At 40.7% G+C, this 13,882-nt stretch overlaps 1 protein-coding gene and 1 long non-coding RNA gene across 6 annotated transcripts in view; one reads left to right on the forward strand and one right to left on the reverse strand.

The window, feature by feature from the left end:
- The window catches only part of LOC308597894, a 208,707-nt gene that overhangs the window by 95,882 nt on the left and 98,943 nt on the right, over positions 1-13,882 (reverse strand). The gene's annotated exons all lie outside the window — the stretch shown is intronic.
- Positions 1-13,882, forward strand: part of PIP5K1B (phosphatidylinositol-4-phosphate 5-kinase type 1 beta) — a gene marked incomplete at its 3' end in the record, with an annotated part of 92,399 nt that overhangs the window by 41,597 nt on the left and 36,920 nt on the right. For 4 of the 5 annotated variants that reach the window (XM_081213742.1, XM_081213739.1, XM_081213738.1 and 1 more), the window contains exons 4-7: positions 1,832-1,962; positions 7,857-7,974; positions 8,560-8,712; positions 13,036-13,335. In XM_081213742.1, the coding sequence (XP_081069868.1) occupies positions 1,832-1,962; positions 7,857-7,974; positions 8,560-8,712; positions 13,036-13,335 (702 nt within the window). The remainder of the gene's footprint in view (positions 1-1,831; positions 1,963-7,856; positions 7,975-8,559; positions 8,713-13,035; positions 13,336-13,882) is intronic. The other variant, XM_081213741.1, reaches the window with a different exon arrangement.

Consider the following 13,882-nt stretch of genomic DNA (forward strand, 5'->3'; position numbering starts at 1 on the left):
TTTACCGACTTCTCACAACCATAGTATTCTTACCTAATTCTTTAAACATTTTTGCTAGAGCCAAGTAATTTCGTTCCAACATTTTTCTAACATTCATTAATTTTATAAAACAATCCTGATAATAAAAGGAGAAATAAAAACAATCCAATCTTCATCCAGCGTCCCTTCCTCCTGGTCCCGGGTTTTGTCAGTCCTTTTTATCCCATTGTTCTAGCGCATTAACCTGGTAACCTTATATCCGAGGCCCTTAAATCTCTTCCATGTCCCTTCCGCAGCTCTTCTTCATATTCTCCTTTCACTCGTGGGAACTCCAGCTTGGTGATGTTTTTGACCCTTTTCAACAAATCAGCCCCTTTTCCATAGTCCAGACTCAACTCCATGTGGTATTTAAGAAGATGTTTCAGAATCCCTCCAAAATTGAGAGCCCCCACAGCTCCAAACATCTCACGGCCCATTGCCAGACTCGGAAAGTCCAAACATCCCTGCATAGGGGGGTCTATCCAACCCCCCATTTCCAAACCAATCCAAACTTTATCTTTCCAAATCTGGCTTTTTCCAAGTTCATTTGTCAAATCCAAAAGCTCTTGTTCCTGCGAGGCCGCAGCTCCCTCCATCTCTGGCGCCCAAGATTCAGCAACATCCTCTTCTCTCATCTGCTCTGTCAGGACACACTCCTGATCTAATTCCTGGGTGGGCTCCACATAGTTTCCCACTGCCTGTTCAAAAATTCTGGCCGCATTAGTCATCAAATCCATCTTCTCACTTAACTGTTCCAGTAGGGCACTTGTTTTACAGAGAGCACACAACAGAGCCTCTGAATACATTGTCGTACAAGGTCACAAGTCCATTCCCACGATTGTAATCTGAGACAGCTGCAAGCTCCCTGGAATTAGTTACAGTTTCACAGTCTCCCTCCAGGGGGAGAACTTCTATTTGTTCTTGCAACAAAGTATCCTTTTTGAGATATTTTGTCAATATTTGTTCCTTTAAAGTGCGAAAGGAAACAATGGAATCACTATGTTTCTCTTCCTTTAACTATCTGTCAAAAACGTTTGTCTCTGGTCAATGAGCTTCAAAACGTCAGTCCTGACACCCCGCTCCAGGATCAGGACGGTGGATAGTTACTTTACTTTAAACTCACTTCTGCAGGTTTAAACAGTCCAAAAAAGATCCCCCTTCTTCTACTGCTGCCGAAGGGGGGTTCAACAATAAATGATGAAAGCCAATCCTTCAGAAGCGATTTTCTGAGCTCTAGTTTACGTTGTCTTTGCTTTATTCTGTCTACAAAGAAACGGAAGGCTGACTTCCTGTTTAGACCTTCCCGTTTCAGTACCAAATTAAAATAAATTTTTAAGTCCAATTCCTTTCTGCTCGCAAGTCCTTATTTAAAGTCCGATTGTTCAAAGTTTAAGTACTCACGGGTGCTTATTTTAGAAGCCAAATTGTCCCAGGAAAAAGGCAGCGCTCTCCGGCAACGGCTGTGCGGCTTCGCTCCACGGAAATAGCAGTTGACTCACAGCACCGCGCCACTTCCCCCTCTTCACTTCGGAGCCCGTTAGTGGGTTTCTTTGCGGGTTGGGGGGGCGCTAAGGGTGCCCGCCGAGTCCCATGGTCACAGGCTTCATCCGCCTGTGATTTTTAGCAGGGTCCCTGCTTCGCCGTAGCGAAAAAGACCCGTTTCACACAGAGCTAGTCCCTCCAGTTCAGAGGGAGTCCGCCATTGCTGTTGGCACCACCCCGGAAGTCTGAATCTCTTTATAATGTACATATGTGTCATGAGAACCCATTTACAGCAAGCTGATATTTTAAAATTCTTTGTTTTTCCTTGCAGACTGCATCCTCAGCTATTAAAGGTGCCATACAACTGGGAATAGGATACACAGTGGGGAACCTCACATCCAAGCCAGACAGAGATGTACTTATGCAAGACTTCTATGTAGTGGAAAGTGTGTTTCTTCCCAGGTAAGCGTGGCTAATTTTCCACCTAAAAATTGTGTGCCTAATGCTTTATTCCATTTTTATCCTGCCTTTCTTCCACATTGTTCAGGGTAGTATACATGTCCCCCTCCCTTTTTTAAAAAAAATTAAACTTTTGAAACCACCATGTGAAATAGATTTGCCTGAGATAAACCAGCTGGCCCAGGATCACTTTTTAAGCTTCGTGGTTGTGCATGGATTTGAATCCTGGTAACATTAGTCTAAGTCTAGCATCAGCAACCGTGATGCTGGTTTTTTACATATTTATCACTTCTCAAGTATGGCTTAATTTAAAAGTATCCTTAAAAGTGGGATATAATTTTTCTTTAGTACAATGGAAAGAAGATTGCTTTGTGAACAGAAGAAAGGAAGAGCATGAATCCATATAAAATGAAAGATTCATTGAAAGTAATAACATTTCTTAGAAGATTTACCTAGAAAACTATTAAGCAGTTGGTGTTTAGTAGAACATAGTATTGTACTAACCTTTTTTTAAAAAAAATACATGTGGTGGTGTGACTGCAGTTTAGCTGTTCATTTTATCTATAGTTGGAATCTGTTTTGAGGAAGAAGATTAATATGTGAGCAGTCAGGGAGACTAGAAAGTCAACAAGACTGGCTGTCAGGCTATTCAACTACTTTACAATCTAGAACTATTGCACTGGAATGCAATTAGGACAATAGAATGGTGTTTGACTTGATGAAATAATTACACAAAAGCAAAACCTGCAGATAATTTTCTACCTACTAAACTTTGCCTTATCCCTGTGCAGCTGTCTTTAGTAACCATAACAGAACATTTTATTTCATAATAGTAATATTTGGAAATACTATGCTGAGAAATACAACAGATCCCACTATACTCTGGAACAATAGTGTATTCCTTGTACATGGTAGGGAATAAAAAAGGCATATGAGTTTATGTCCAGGACTCTTTTGTACACCATTTTCTTTGTCTTTCATGTTACTTCCATTATAATAACCTCAACCATGCAGATACAGTGGTACCTTGGGTTACATACGCTTCAGGTTACAGACTCCGCTAACCCAGAAATAGTACCTTGGGTTAAGAACTTTGCTTCAGGATGAGAACAGAAATCACACGGTGGCGGTGAGGCGGCAGTGGGAGGCTCCATTAGCTAAAGTGGTGCTTCAGGTTAAGAACAGTTTCAGGTTAAGAACGGACCTCTGGAACGAATTAAGTACTTAACCCGAGGTACCACTGTACTCAATTGATAGTCCCATTTGCTCAAGTTGTCCAAGAAGTTTCTGTTATAAAGGTACCTGTATTCTCCAAGAAATGCTCTTACTATAACGTCAGGCTCGGACATCTCATTCCCTGATGGTTTGATTACAGCAACAATTGTCATTTGTTCAATATGACTAACATCAAGTGTGCAGTCCAGAATTATTGAGTAATATTTGGCTGAGTTTGCATGTGCTAAAATTTTTACTAGAAGCTGTATAAGCTCATTTTAGATATCTTTTTTCTAGGTAGTAAACCATTGTTTCATGATCTTTAACTCTGCACAAATGTTAATTCATAATAGGATCAAAAAAGACAAACTTCAAAAAACTCAATTGCTAGCACTGTACAACTTTTCAGTTCTACCACGGAATGTCAAGTTTTGCAGTGCAAAAAATTCTGAGCAAAGCAATCAAACAATCCAAGATTTGTTGTCATTATTGTTCTTCTTGCCTAATTTTCTGTTGGTAAATATCTTCAATTGTTTTTCCTTTAGATAAGTACAATTTAAGTTATCCAGGTCTGATAGCTTTTTAAACGTCAGTATTTCTCTTGGGTGAATACAGAATTGCACCAATGTTCTTCCAGTCTTTTGAACCTGTTTCTTGTACAGTTGAGGCACTTTTTTTTTTTTTTTTTTTTTTTTTTTTTGCTGAACCACTTACAGCAAAAAGCAACAACCCACATCTTTTGAGGTTGAACCATGGACGACACACTTCTTCATCATTTGCTAGTCTCCTCTTGTAGAAAATCTTCTGATTTTAGTCTTTGGGGAAATCATGGGACAATGTATAAATTATCACTGCAATATTTAGCCAAGTTAGCAGGGTAACTAATTCAAGTTAGGCACAATACCATCATCTTCTGCAGACTCTGCAGTACTCTCACTTCTTGACATCCTCGTTTTCCTCTGCGTGTTTTTCCAGAAATATCTCCAATTTGTGAAACTTCTGTCTTAGTGGTAGTAGGAGCACCACATTCTGCTCCCTTAGTGCTGGTTTCAACAGGAGTATAGACATATTCATGTTTTTCAATTGCTTTCTTTGTACAAAGGTATTTCAGGAAGACTTCCTTGCTTTGCTTACGCCTTAGCTTTTTCTGCCTTTTGTTGCCAAATTGAGCTCCAGGTGGTCATTTTTTAATCATCCATAGCTCACTAGAAAAATGAATACATTTTCTAAATAAGATTAAGATATGACTGTAAAATTTTAAATTAAGTGCATTTTCACTTTGTGTGTGTATATAACTTCCAGTCAACTCTGTGGTCTATTTCATATATACATATATAATTCTAATGTATGAATTACTTCAAAAATGATAAAATTCATCAAAATATATAATGGAATTAAAATGTTACCAAACATTTATAAGATACGACAAAGATTAATTTTTATATCATTGTGCCCCTCAAAGGTCAGTACTGTACCCCTCTGAGGTCTGCCCCAGGCAGTGGCCTCATTGGCCCTGACAGACTGTTTTAGGAAAAGGTTCGTAATTTGAGAGTTCTCCTGAATCTGCTCTTGCCACTTGATGTGCAGGTGGCCTCAGTGGCAAGAGTGCTTTCCATCAGGTCAGCCTGCTGGCGCAATTACAGCCCTACCTGGACGCTGATAATTTGGACACAGTAATCTATGTTCTCAGGTTGGATTATTGCAACGCACAGTACAAGAAGCTGCCTTTCAAAATGGGTCGGAAGCTCCAGTTAGGGCAGAGTTGCAGCTGCCTGGCTGGTGACAGGTTCAAGACAAGTAGATCACAAAACACCAATTCTGTTCCAAATACACTAGCTGCCTTAAAGCTTCTGAGCCCAATTCAGAGTGCTGGTTTTGACCTTTAAAGCTCTTTTTGGTTCAGGACCCCAATATCTTCTGGAATGCCTCTCACACTATAAACCCTAGATCTTTGAATGAGGCCCTTCTCTAGGTTCCCCCTCTTGGGAGGCTCAGGGGGCTTTTGCCATTGGGGCTCTCTGTCTGTGGAATGCACTTCTCAGTAGGTTCCAATGTGCCCCTTCGCTGACATATTTCAACATCTGGTAAAGACTTCTCCCCCACACACACCTTTTAATGTGCCTTCAAAGCTTCCTGTGGCTGATATGTGGGCTGTTGTTTTCTCTGTTTTGTTTATAAATGCATTTCTTTGCGTTTTTAAGAGTATTGTAAGACACTTGGAGATCTTTTGATAACAAGAGACTAACAAATCTGAGTGATAACATTAAGCAAACTCTGAATTCCTTCATTTACTTTCAAAAGGAAATAATAATAATAATAATAATAATAATAATAATAATAATAATAATAATTTATTTATACGCCACCCATCTGGATGAAAAGTAGGTTCAAATGAAAATGGCATGAATGTATTTTGGATATATGCAGTACACTTGTTGACTGATAGTTACCATGGCACACAAATACGACGGAGTGCTTGCTTTGCATTAGGTTTTTGCCTTGAAGCTGCATTTGGGATATTATGCAAATAGTCTCTCATCTTCTTTGCAACCTTCCCTAGAAAAAAGGATGTTGTTGCCTTGCTTGCCTTGCCGTCCAGCAATAAAATGGTTGCAGTTTTTGAATTTTGAAATAAATGATGAGGACCAGTTATTTAGTTTTTGATTGCGCAACTATTAAAGACTTCCCAAGTAGATGACAATTATTATCTGTGATAATAATAATTATTATCTGTGAGTTTCTCCTCTTCCTCCAGCCCCTCTAAATTTCATCCATAATCACAAGGGTTTGGGAAGGGTTCCTTCATGACGGTGCTGCACTTCTGCAACTCTGCCCAAGCTGTGTGAGCTCCCCCAGGATGAGAAACTGGTCTTACACATCTGCATTAGATTTGATTCTTCTAATATCTGAAGGGGGGCTGCATTTGTCCTGATTTGCTTTGTTCACTTAATTGTGATATTATAACTTGTAATAGTAGGCTATGTATAAAGGTAAAGGGACCTCTGACCGTTAGGTCCACTCACGGGTGACTCTGGGGTTGCGGTGCTCATTTTGCTTTACTGGTTTGTAAAAGAGCACCATATTTCCAAGTTAGGAAATTGATTTTTTCCATTGACTCTGAAGAAGAATTTCACACCTGAAACACACAGGGCTCTTTCTCCACTCCTGCCCAGTTCACTGTTTCCTAGCACCATTTGAGAGTCTTTTTTCTCTCGCCACTCCTCACCTGTTGGCTACTACAGCATTTGATGCAGAATTGGGCAACCTCTGTAAAAACACAGCATAGCTCCACCCCTATACTCAAAGACAAATGTGGGCTGCTTTAATGATCTATCATATTCATATCAAAAAGTGCCACAAAAAAGAAGTCTAGTTCTTTTGAGCATGAAAAAAAATACTTTGCAATTTCTTTTTCTTTTCTTTTGGTGGTGGTGTTACAAAAGTCAGTCGAGTCCAAGCCAGAACAAGAACTGAACAGCATTCTGTTAGTTTGAGGCACAGTTGCTTTCCTTTAACTATTTTCAGGACACATTCATGGAATTCAGATGTGCATGGATATCTCCATTCTACTGGGCTAGAAATCATACTCCTACAGTGGTACACAGGCACTATCTTCTGCAGTAATTTAAAGTGATTTGGCATGGCTAGGGTAAATCCACTGGGTTTCCTTCATTTACTCCTGAAGCAATACACGATCACAAAAATTAACACCTTTTGTCAGATAAGAGCCTGAGTTATCGTGGAGGATATTTTTCAACAGTGCTTAATGCTCCATTAGCAAAAAATATTGGCATGCTGTGTTAAAGCCTTAAGCCCAGGGGTGGGGAGTCTACAGAGGCTGTTTTCCCAAGACTATGCCCCCCCCCCCCGGATGTCACAGGTGACATCAAGCGGACACGGAGCAATGGAGCCAAACTACAAGAAAGAAGATTCCACCTAAACATTAGGAAGAACTTCCTGACAGTAAGAGCTGTTCGACAGTGGAAATTGCTGCCAAGGAGTGTGGTGGAGTCTCCTACTTTGGAGGTCTTTAAGCAGAGGCTTGACAACCATATGTCAGGAGTGCTCTGATGGTGTTTCCTGCTTGGCAGGGGGTTGGACTCGATGGCCCTTGTGGTCTCTTCCAACTCTATGATTCTATGATTCTATGATCAAGTGTGAGGCAGGTGAAGACATGGCTTCCAAGGAACAATTGGAGCTCCCCGTTGTTCATTTGCAAGTTGGGCCCACTAACCACGCAGATTAGCTGATCTGCACTGACAGTGAGCCCCAATGGAATTGCTGCACTAACGGCTTTCCCATGGAGCTTGCTTTGTCTCTGTGTGGGCACAGTTTGAATTCAAACAACATCTGCTAACGGACTTCAAAGGAGCTTGCAATAACTGCCAGTCCCTAGTTACCGTGACCTGTGCCCCACCTGCCAACCTACAGTGGAGAAATGGCTTAGTCTCTTTTTAGAAGAGGAGAGAGGCATATTAAGCTAAAATTGTCTGAGAATGTATTGAAACTTCATATCCTGTTTAGGATATGACACCTGTTTAGTCATATTGGCTTGCTCCTGCCTGCTTCAGCTCTGCACTGTGCTTTTGGGGCAGCTTTTTTTTTAAAGGTTCATATTTATAGTAAGATTTCTGTTCTTAACGAATTTGTGTAATACCTTTAAATTTCTCTTTTCAATTCAGTGAAGGGAGCAATTTGACCCCTGCTCATCATTATCCTGACTTCAGATTTAAGACATATGCTCCTTTAGCCTTCCGCTACTTCAGAGAACTTTTTGGTATTAAACCTGATGACTACTTGGTAAGAATTTACATCCCTCCCCCTACAAAAATAGGAGTGGTATGGAATAGCTTTCTGTTTCTATAGAATGTGCTATGAAGAATTGTAGTTCTTGACCATGCATTTAATTCTTCAGCTTATAATTGGTTGCCCTAAAACCCGATGTGTTAATTGATAGCTCAGCAACTGCTTGAGTCATTATTTCTACTGGAATATTGTAATTGAAATTGAATACTCCTGTGGATTTTGCTGATTGAATTGTAGTTTAGAGACCTCCATCTGCTAATTGCCTTGTAATTGTCTAGCAAAGTATATAAATATTTGCTTCCATATGTTGTAACCTTGAACTAGAAAAGCTCAGAGCTCCATAGTTAAAATCCCTCAAGATTTTTGCAGTCTTGCACATACATTCAGTGACAGAAAAAACAGTCCGCAGCAGGCTTTTTATGTGTAGATCAGCTGTAGCAGATAAATAAGCTGTTATGCAGAGAAAGGATTTCCTGCAGCAAGGGGACAATGCATGTTGGGCAGCTTGCATTGCCATATTAAGATCCTGTCTGTTCCATTACCCATAGTTGCATTAAATTTCTCTTTTTCTGTGTTCAGTATTCTATTTGCAGTGAACCTCTAATAGAACTATCCAATCCTGGTGCCAGTGGATCCTTGTTCTTTGTCACTAGTGATGACGAGTTCATAATCAAAACAGTTCAACACAAAGAAGCAGAGTTCCTTCAGAAGCTGTTGCCTGGCTACTACATGGTAAATAAATTCAAATTCCAGGCTCTTCCTGTTTAGTTTCTTTTTGGGAGGTTGTGTGATGGCTGTGTGTGAATTTTAACTTGGCTTTTTAATAGCTTACTTAACACTTTACCATAATCATGATAAATTTTAAGTACTGCTTTCCCCCTTTGTATTTGTGCTCCTATTTGCTACATGCATGAGAACGTCTTTAAAATTCTGAGTTAATAAATGAACACTTTTAACCATAACTGTTGGTATGGCTTGCCATGATGCTGATAAATCACCTGTGCATTTGTGGTGTTGTACTTAACTAAACTTCTTCTTTGGCAATCACTTGTAGCCAGGTACGATTGTCTTCCATAAACACGGTTTTAACAATGAGCCCGTAAGTGACTGTGGAGGCCAATTCTGGATCCACACGTCCTTCCACAGTGGGGACATTGGTTTCCGGGTGGGAGTTGATCACAGTGTGGATTTGCCAAGCGTGCCTTCCTCTTCGCATGTTTCTCCCTTATGTTCTGAGTTTGAGTGTCTTCATAGTCCATGACACCTTTGGTAAAGGCTGTTCTCCAACTGGAGCACTCGCAGGCCAGTGTTTCCCAGTTGTCGGTGTTTGTACTACATTTTTTTTAGATTTGCCTTGAGACAGTCTTTAAACCTCTTTTGTTGACCACCAGCTTTACACTTTCCATTCTAAAGTTCGGAATAGAGTAGTTGCTTTGGAAGATGATAATCAGGCATCCGCACGACATGACCAGTCCAACGAAGTTGATGTTGAAGAATCATTGCTTCAACACTGGGGATCTTTGCTTCATCCAGTACACTGATATTAGTTCACCTGTCTTCCCAAGTGATGTGTAAGGTTTTTTGGAGACACCGTTGATGGAATCTTTCGAGGAGTTGAAGATGGCGTTTATAAGTAGTCCATGTTTCACAAGCATACCTTAAGGTTGGTAGTACAATAGCTTTGTAAACAAGCATTTTGGTTTCCTTGCAAATGTCCTGGTCTTCAAACACTCTGCACTTCAATTGGGAGAAAGCTGCACTCGCAGAGCTCAGGCGATTCTGGATTTCGGCATCAGGGTTGACCCTTGTGGAAAGAGAACTGCCTAGGTAGGAGAAGTGATCAACATTTTCCAGCGTTACACCATTGAGTTGGATTTGTGGCACTGCAGAGGGGTTATTTTGTACTTGTTGGTGCAACACTTTGGTTTTTTGGATGTTGAGCAACAAGCCAAGCTTTTCATAAGCTTCTGTGAATATATTTAGGATGGTTTGGAGGTCATCCGCTGGGCATGCACACACTACATTGTCTACCAAACCAATAACCCTCCTATCACAAACATATTTAAAAGGACATAGAATGTTAATCAGCCCAAGGCACCTAAAGATATATAATGAAGGCATATGATACATTGAATTGTATATGCAGAAAGAGGAGGAGCATCAAGAAGAATGGAAGAAATTTAAGGAATATTTAGCAAAATATTATAACATAAGTGGAATTACTTTCAAGTATTAAGTTTGGTTTAGGATTAAATTATGTTGAATTGTATAAGATTATGGATTAAAAATATTATGAAAAGAAAGGAAGTTAGTAATTTGAACTGGTTAATTTTATTAGAAAGTGGATATTGAAAAATTGCTAAAATGAGATTTGATGAAAATCAGTCAGGAAGGATTTGAGGAAGTCACTCAACAATGGAATGTAATCTGGATTTTTAACTGTAAGAAGTGTTGTATGTATGTTTGTTTTTATTTTTTGTATGTTTTGTTATTTGTTATTTTGTGTGGTGTTAAATCTGGAAAATTAATTTAAAAAATTGGGGGGGGGGGAGAGTTGTTTGGAAGCAATCCCGCTTAATGGGATCTTGAAGGGCCTGAGTGTTCATTTTGTGCCATGGTTTCCTTCCTTGAAGCCTGCATTGAGGTATAATCTTGATAGCCATCATGGAGTGTATTAGTCGGTGATCTGTCCAGCAGTCGTTGGCGCTCATCATAGCTCTGGTAAGGAGCACATCATGGCGATCTTTAGCACGGACAATAACATAGTCTAAAAGGTGCTAGTGGTTTGACCGAGGATGCCTCCATGAAGTTTTAAATTTATTTTTCTGTCAAAAGAGTGTGTTGGTAATAACAAGGTTGTGTGCTGCACATATCTTCAAAAGTAAGATTCCATTCTGATTGCTGTTGCCAATTCCTTCTTTCCCAATAGTCCCAGGCCACAGATCGAAATCTTACCCAGGAGGATAATTGTATCTTCCTTAGGCATCTCTGATAGGCGTCTCTGATCCAGCTGAGAGTAAAATTTTTCTTTAATGTGTTCATCAGCACCCAGTGTTGGTGCATAAGCACTTATAATAGTAGCCTGTTAGTTTTTGGTGAGCTTTATTCGAAGGGTTGAGAGTCACTCATTAATGCCGGTATGGACTTCTGACAGGAGCTTCACAAGGTTGTTTTTGATAGCGAAGCCTACCCCATGTATTCGATGTTCTTGTTCAAATAGACCTTTCCAGAAGAATGTGTAGCCTCCTTTTTCTTCCTTCAGTTGTCCCTCGCCTGCTCTTCGAGTCTGTTGAAGCGCTGCAATATTGATGTTAAAACTTCGCAGCTCTCTTGCAGTGATGGCAGTTCTGTGTTCAGGATGCCTGTTATCTGTGTTATCCGACAAAGTCCGTATATTCCATGTTCCAAAGTTCAATTGTCTTTTACGAACGCTAGGTGGTGACCCCACTGGGCGCGGTAATCCAGTCAGGGAAAAAGGGAGGCAGACTATGTTTAGGGCACCTTTTCTAGCCCCTCCCCCTTTTCGGGGTGAGCAGAGTGGATCCTAAAAAGGGCTGCTCAGTCCTGGATACAGCTGCTGAGCTGCTCAACTGCCTTGTTCCTTGAGTCAGAATGACTGAATCTGTATCCACCGCCCATGTGCCAGTTCATGACTAGGGGCTTCCAGATTTCACGATCTTGCCCCCGTTACAATTTGCTGGTCGCCATGGGACTTTTGGGGGTATGGGTTGGGTTTTTGGAAGACGCCTGTGCGTGAATTTGTTTTATATGTGTAGATCAGTGCACGCTGATCAACACACAGTCTTTGCAGTAGGGCTCTGTTCCAATGGCATGAGTAGTCATGACGAACCGGTAGATCCTATCTGCTGCAGCCTTCACCCGCCTTCACAGCTGTTGTAACATACCGCTTGTTATCACTCGCCTGTTCTGCCGTTGAGGACTTCTTGGATCATTCTTTGTCTTGCTCCTTCCCTTTGACATTACTGCCTTGGGTGACCCTGCTGGGAGTACGAGATTCCCAACGGCTTCACTCACAAGGGTCATAGGAACATGCAAGCCCACTCACTACAACAAGGTGATGATCCAGCGAGTGAGACTTAGTAAACTATGCATTTGTATACTAGCAGAGTCACTGTTACCACCTCTTACATCTAGTCATTATTTCAGAACTTGTCTGTTTAGGCCTTCGGACTGTCCAAAATTTGAGTAATAGGCTCTACTTTTGCCAAAAAAGAAAGTGTGGGGAGAATGTCTGCTCACCTGCGACTCCATTGCCGAATGGCCTGACCATGGTGGGTTCAGGGAAGTTGCCATCTTCCGATGTGGTCGGGGGAAGGGATGGCTGGCACTGTCCCCCTGTCCCCACAAGAGGCCCTCAGGTAAGGATGTTCAGTTCCCACTCAGCCAATCGGAAGCTGGATCTTGGGGTTGCGAGCAGACCACCCTTAGCTTTTTTAAGGGGGTGGCCAGATGTTGGCTGCCCCCTTGGCTGATCGCCGTGGGAAAAGGTGGGGAGAATGTGTTCCACATGGATTTAACCAGAGTTGAGAGATCAGAAGTGGGCCACATTATCCCATGCATCTTCACCAGAATTTCCTCTCTGGAAGCATAACATATCCAGTGACATTAACCTCTATTATTAATTAGGTTTCCCTTTAAATTAGAATTTCAAAATAGCTGGAAATTCCTTGCTAAGGGCTAGTGTTCTGGTTAACGTCAGTTTATGTGGTTAATGTTCACTACGATTTATGTCAGTACCTATGTAACAGATAACCATAGTTAAGGCAGATGGGGAAATTTCAAACCAAAGCATGGAATAATTTAGATTGCTTGTCACCACTGGTCCTCAGTGTAGAGAGCCTTCCAATTTAAGAGCTTAACTTTTTTTTTAGTTTAGTTTAAAATAAAACACTTCAAGCATTATTTCATTAAAAGTATATGTCTGGTTTGTTTAGGATAGACTTGACTTCCTAGTCTATATTAAGGTGCATGCAGAAATCTTATTTTAAATGTGCTTCTGATGTTCATTGGTGCTTCTTCATTTTGTTTTTTAAGAATCTCAACCAAAATCCAAGGACACTCCTACCAAAATTTTATGGACTGTATTGTGTTCAGTCGGGAGGTATTAATATCAGGATAATTGTGATGAACAATGTTCTGCCTCGATCACTGAAAATGCATTTCAACTATGACTTGAAAGGCTCCACGTACAAAAGGAGGGCATCCAGGAAAGAGCGAGAGAAGTCCAACCCCACCTTTAAAGACTTGGATTTTCTTCAAGACATGCATGAAGGATTATATTTTGACTCGGAGACTTATAGTGCACTCATGAAAACGCTACAGAGGGATTGTCGAGTAAGTAAGAACTTTTGATACCAATAGCTGTTGTCAGACCATGACTCCACTGTTTACACAGTGTGGGGTGAATGGGCTCTTGTCCATAAAAGAGTTCTTGTCCACAATAACTGCATTTCATCTTGAAGCTGCCAGCAGACTTCCTTGTTTGTGTTAACAAAATATAGTTTTGGCTTGAAGGGCCTAAAAGGGAACCGTTGAAAGGAAGTAGGTGGAAAGATGAAACAAGAGGTAGTAAATGTGATATTCTTTGTATGATTTTGGTGTCTCATGGTTGTGTTCTTGATTGCTGTCTTTTCCTTTCTAACCACACCTAACTGTGTTTCCTTTCATTGATCTTTCCTTCTTTTTTCCAGTCTGTTAGGAACTCTCCAGGTTCCCTGTTGGGCCCTTTGTTTTTATTCTTTCCTTTACCCTTTAGGTTCTCTTAGCCTGCAGTCCTATATACACTTATTCAGGGGTATCTCAATAGGACCTATTTCTGAGAAAACATGCATAGGATGGCACTTTATTCAGTCTTTCATTATGAATCATCGTTTTGCAGTCT

The sequence above is a fragment of the Podarcis bocagei genome, assembly GCF_964188305.1.
Source record: "Podarcis bocagei genome assembly, chromosome: 11".
NCBI lineage: Eukaryota > Metazoa > Chordata > Lepidosauria > Squamata > Lacertidae > Podarcis > Podarcis bocagei.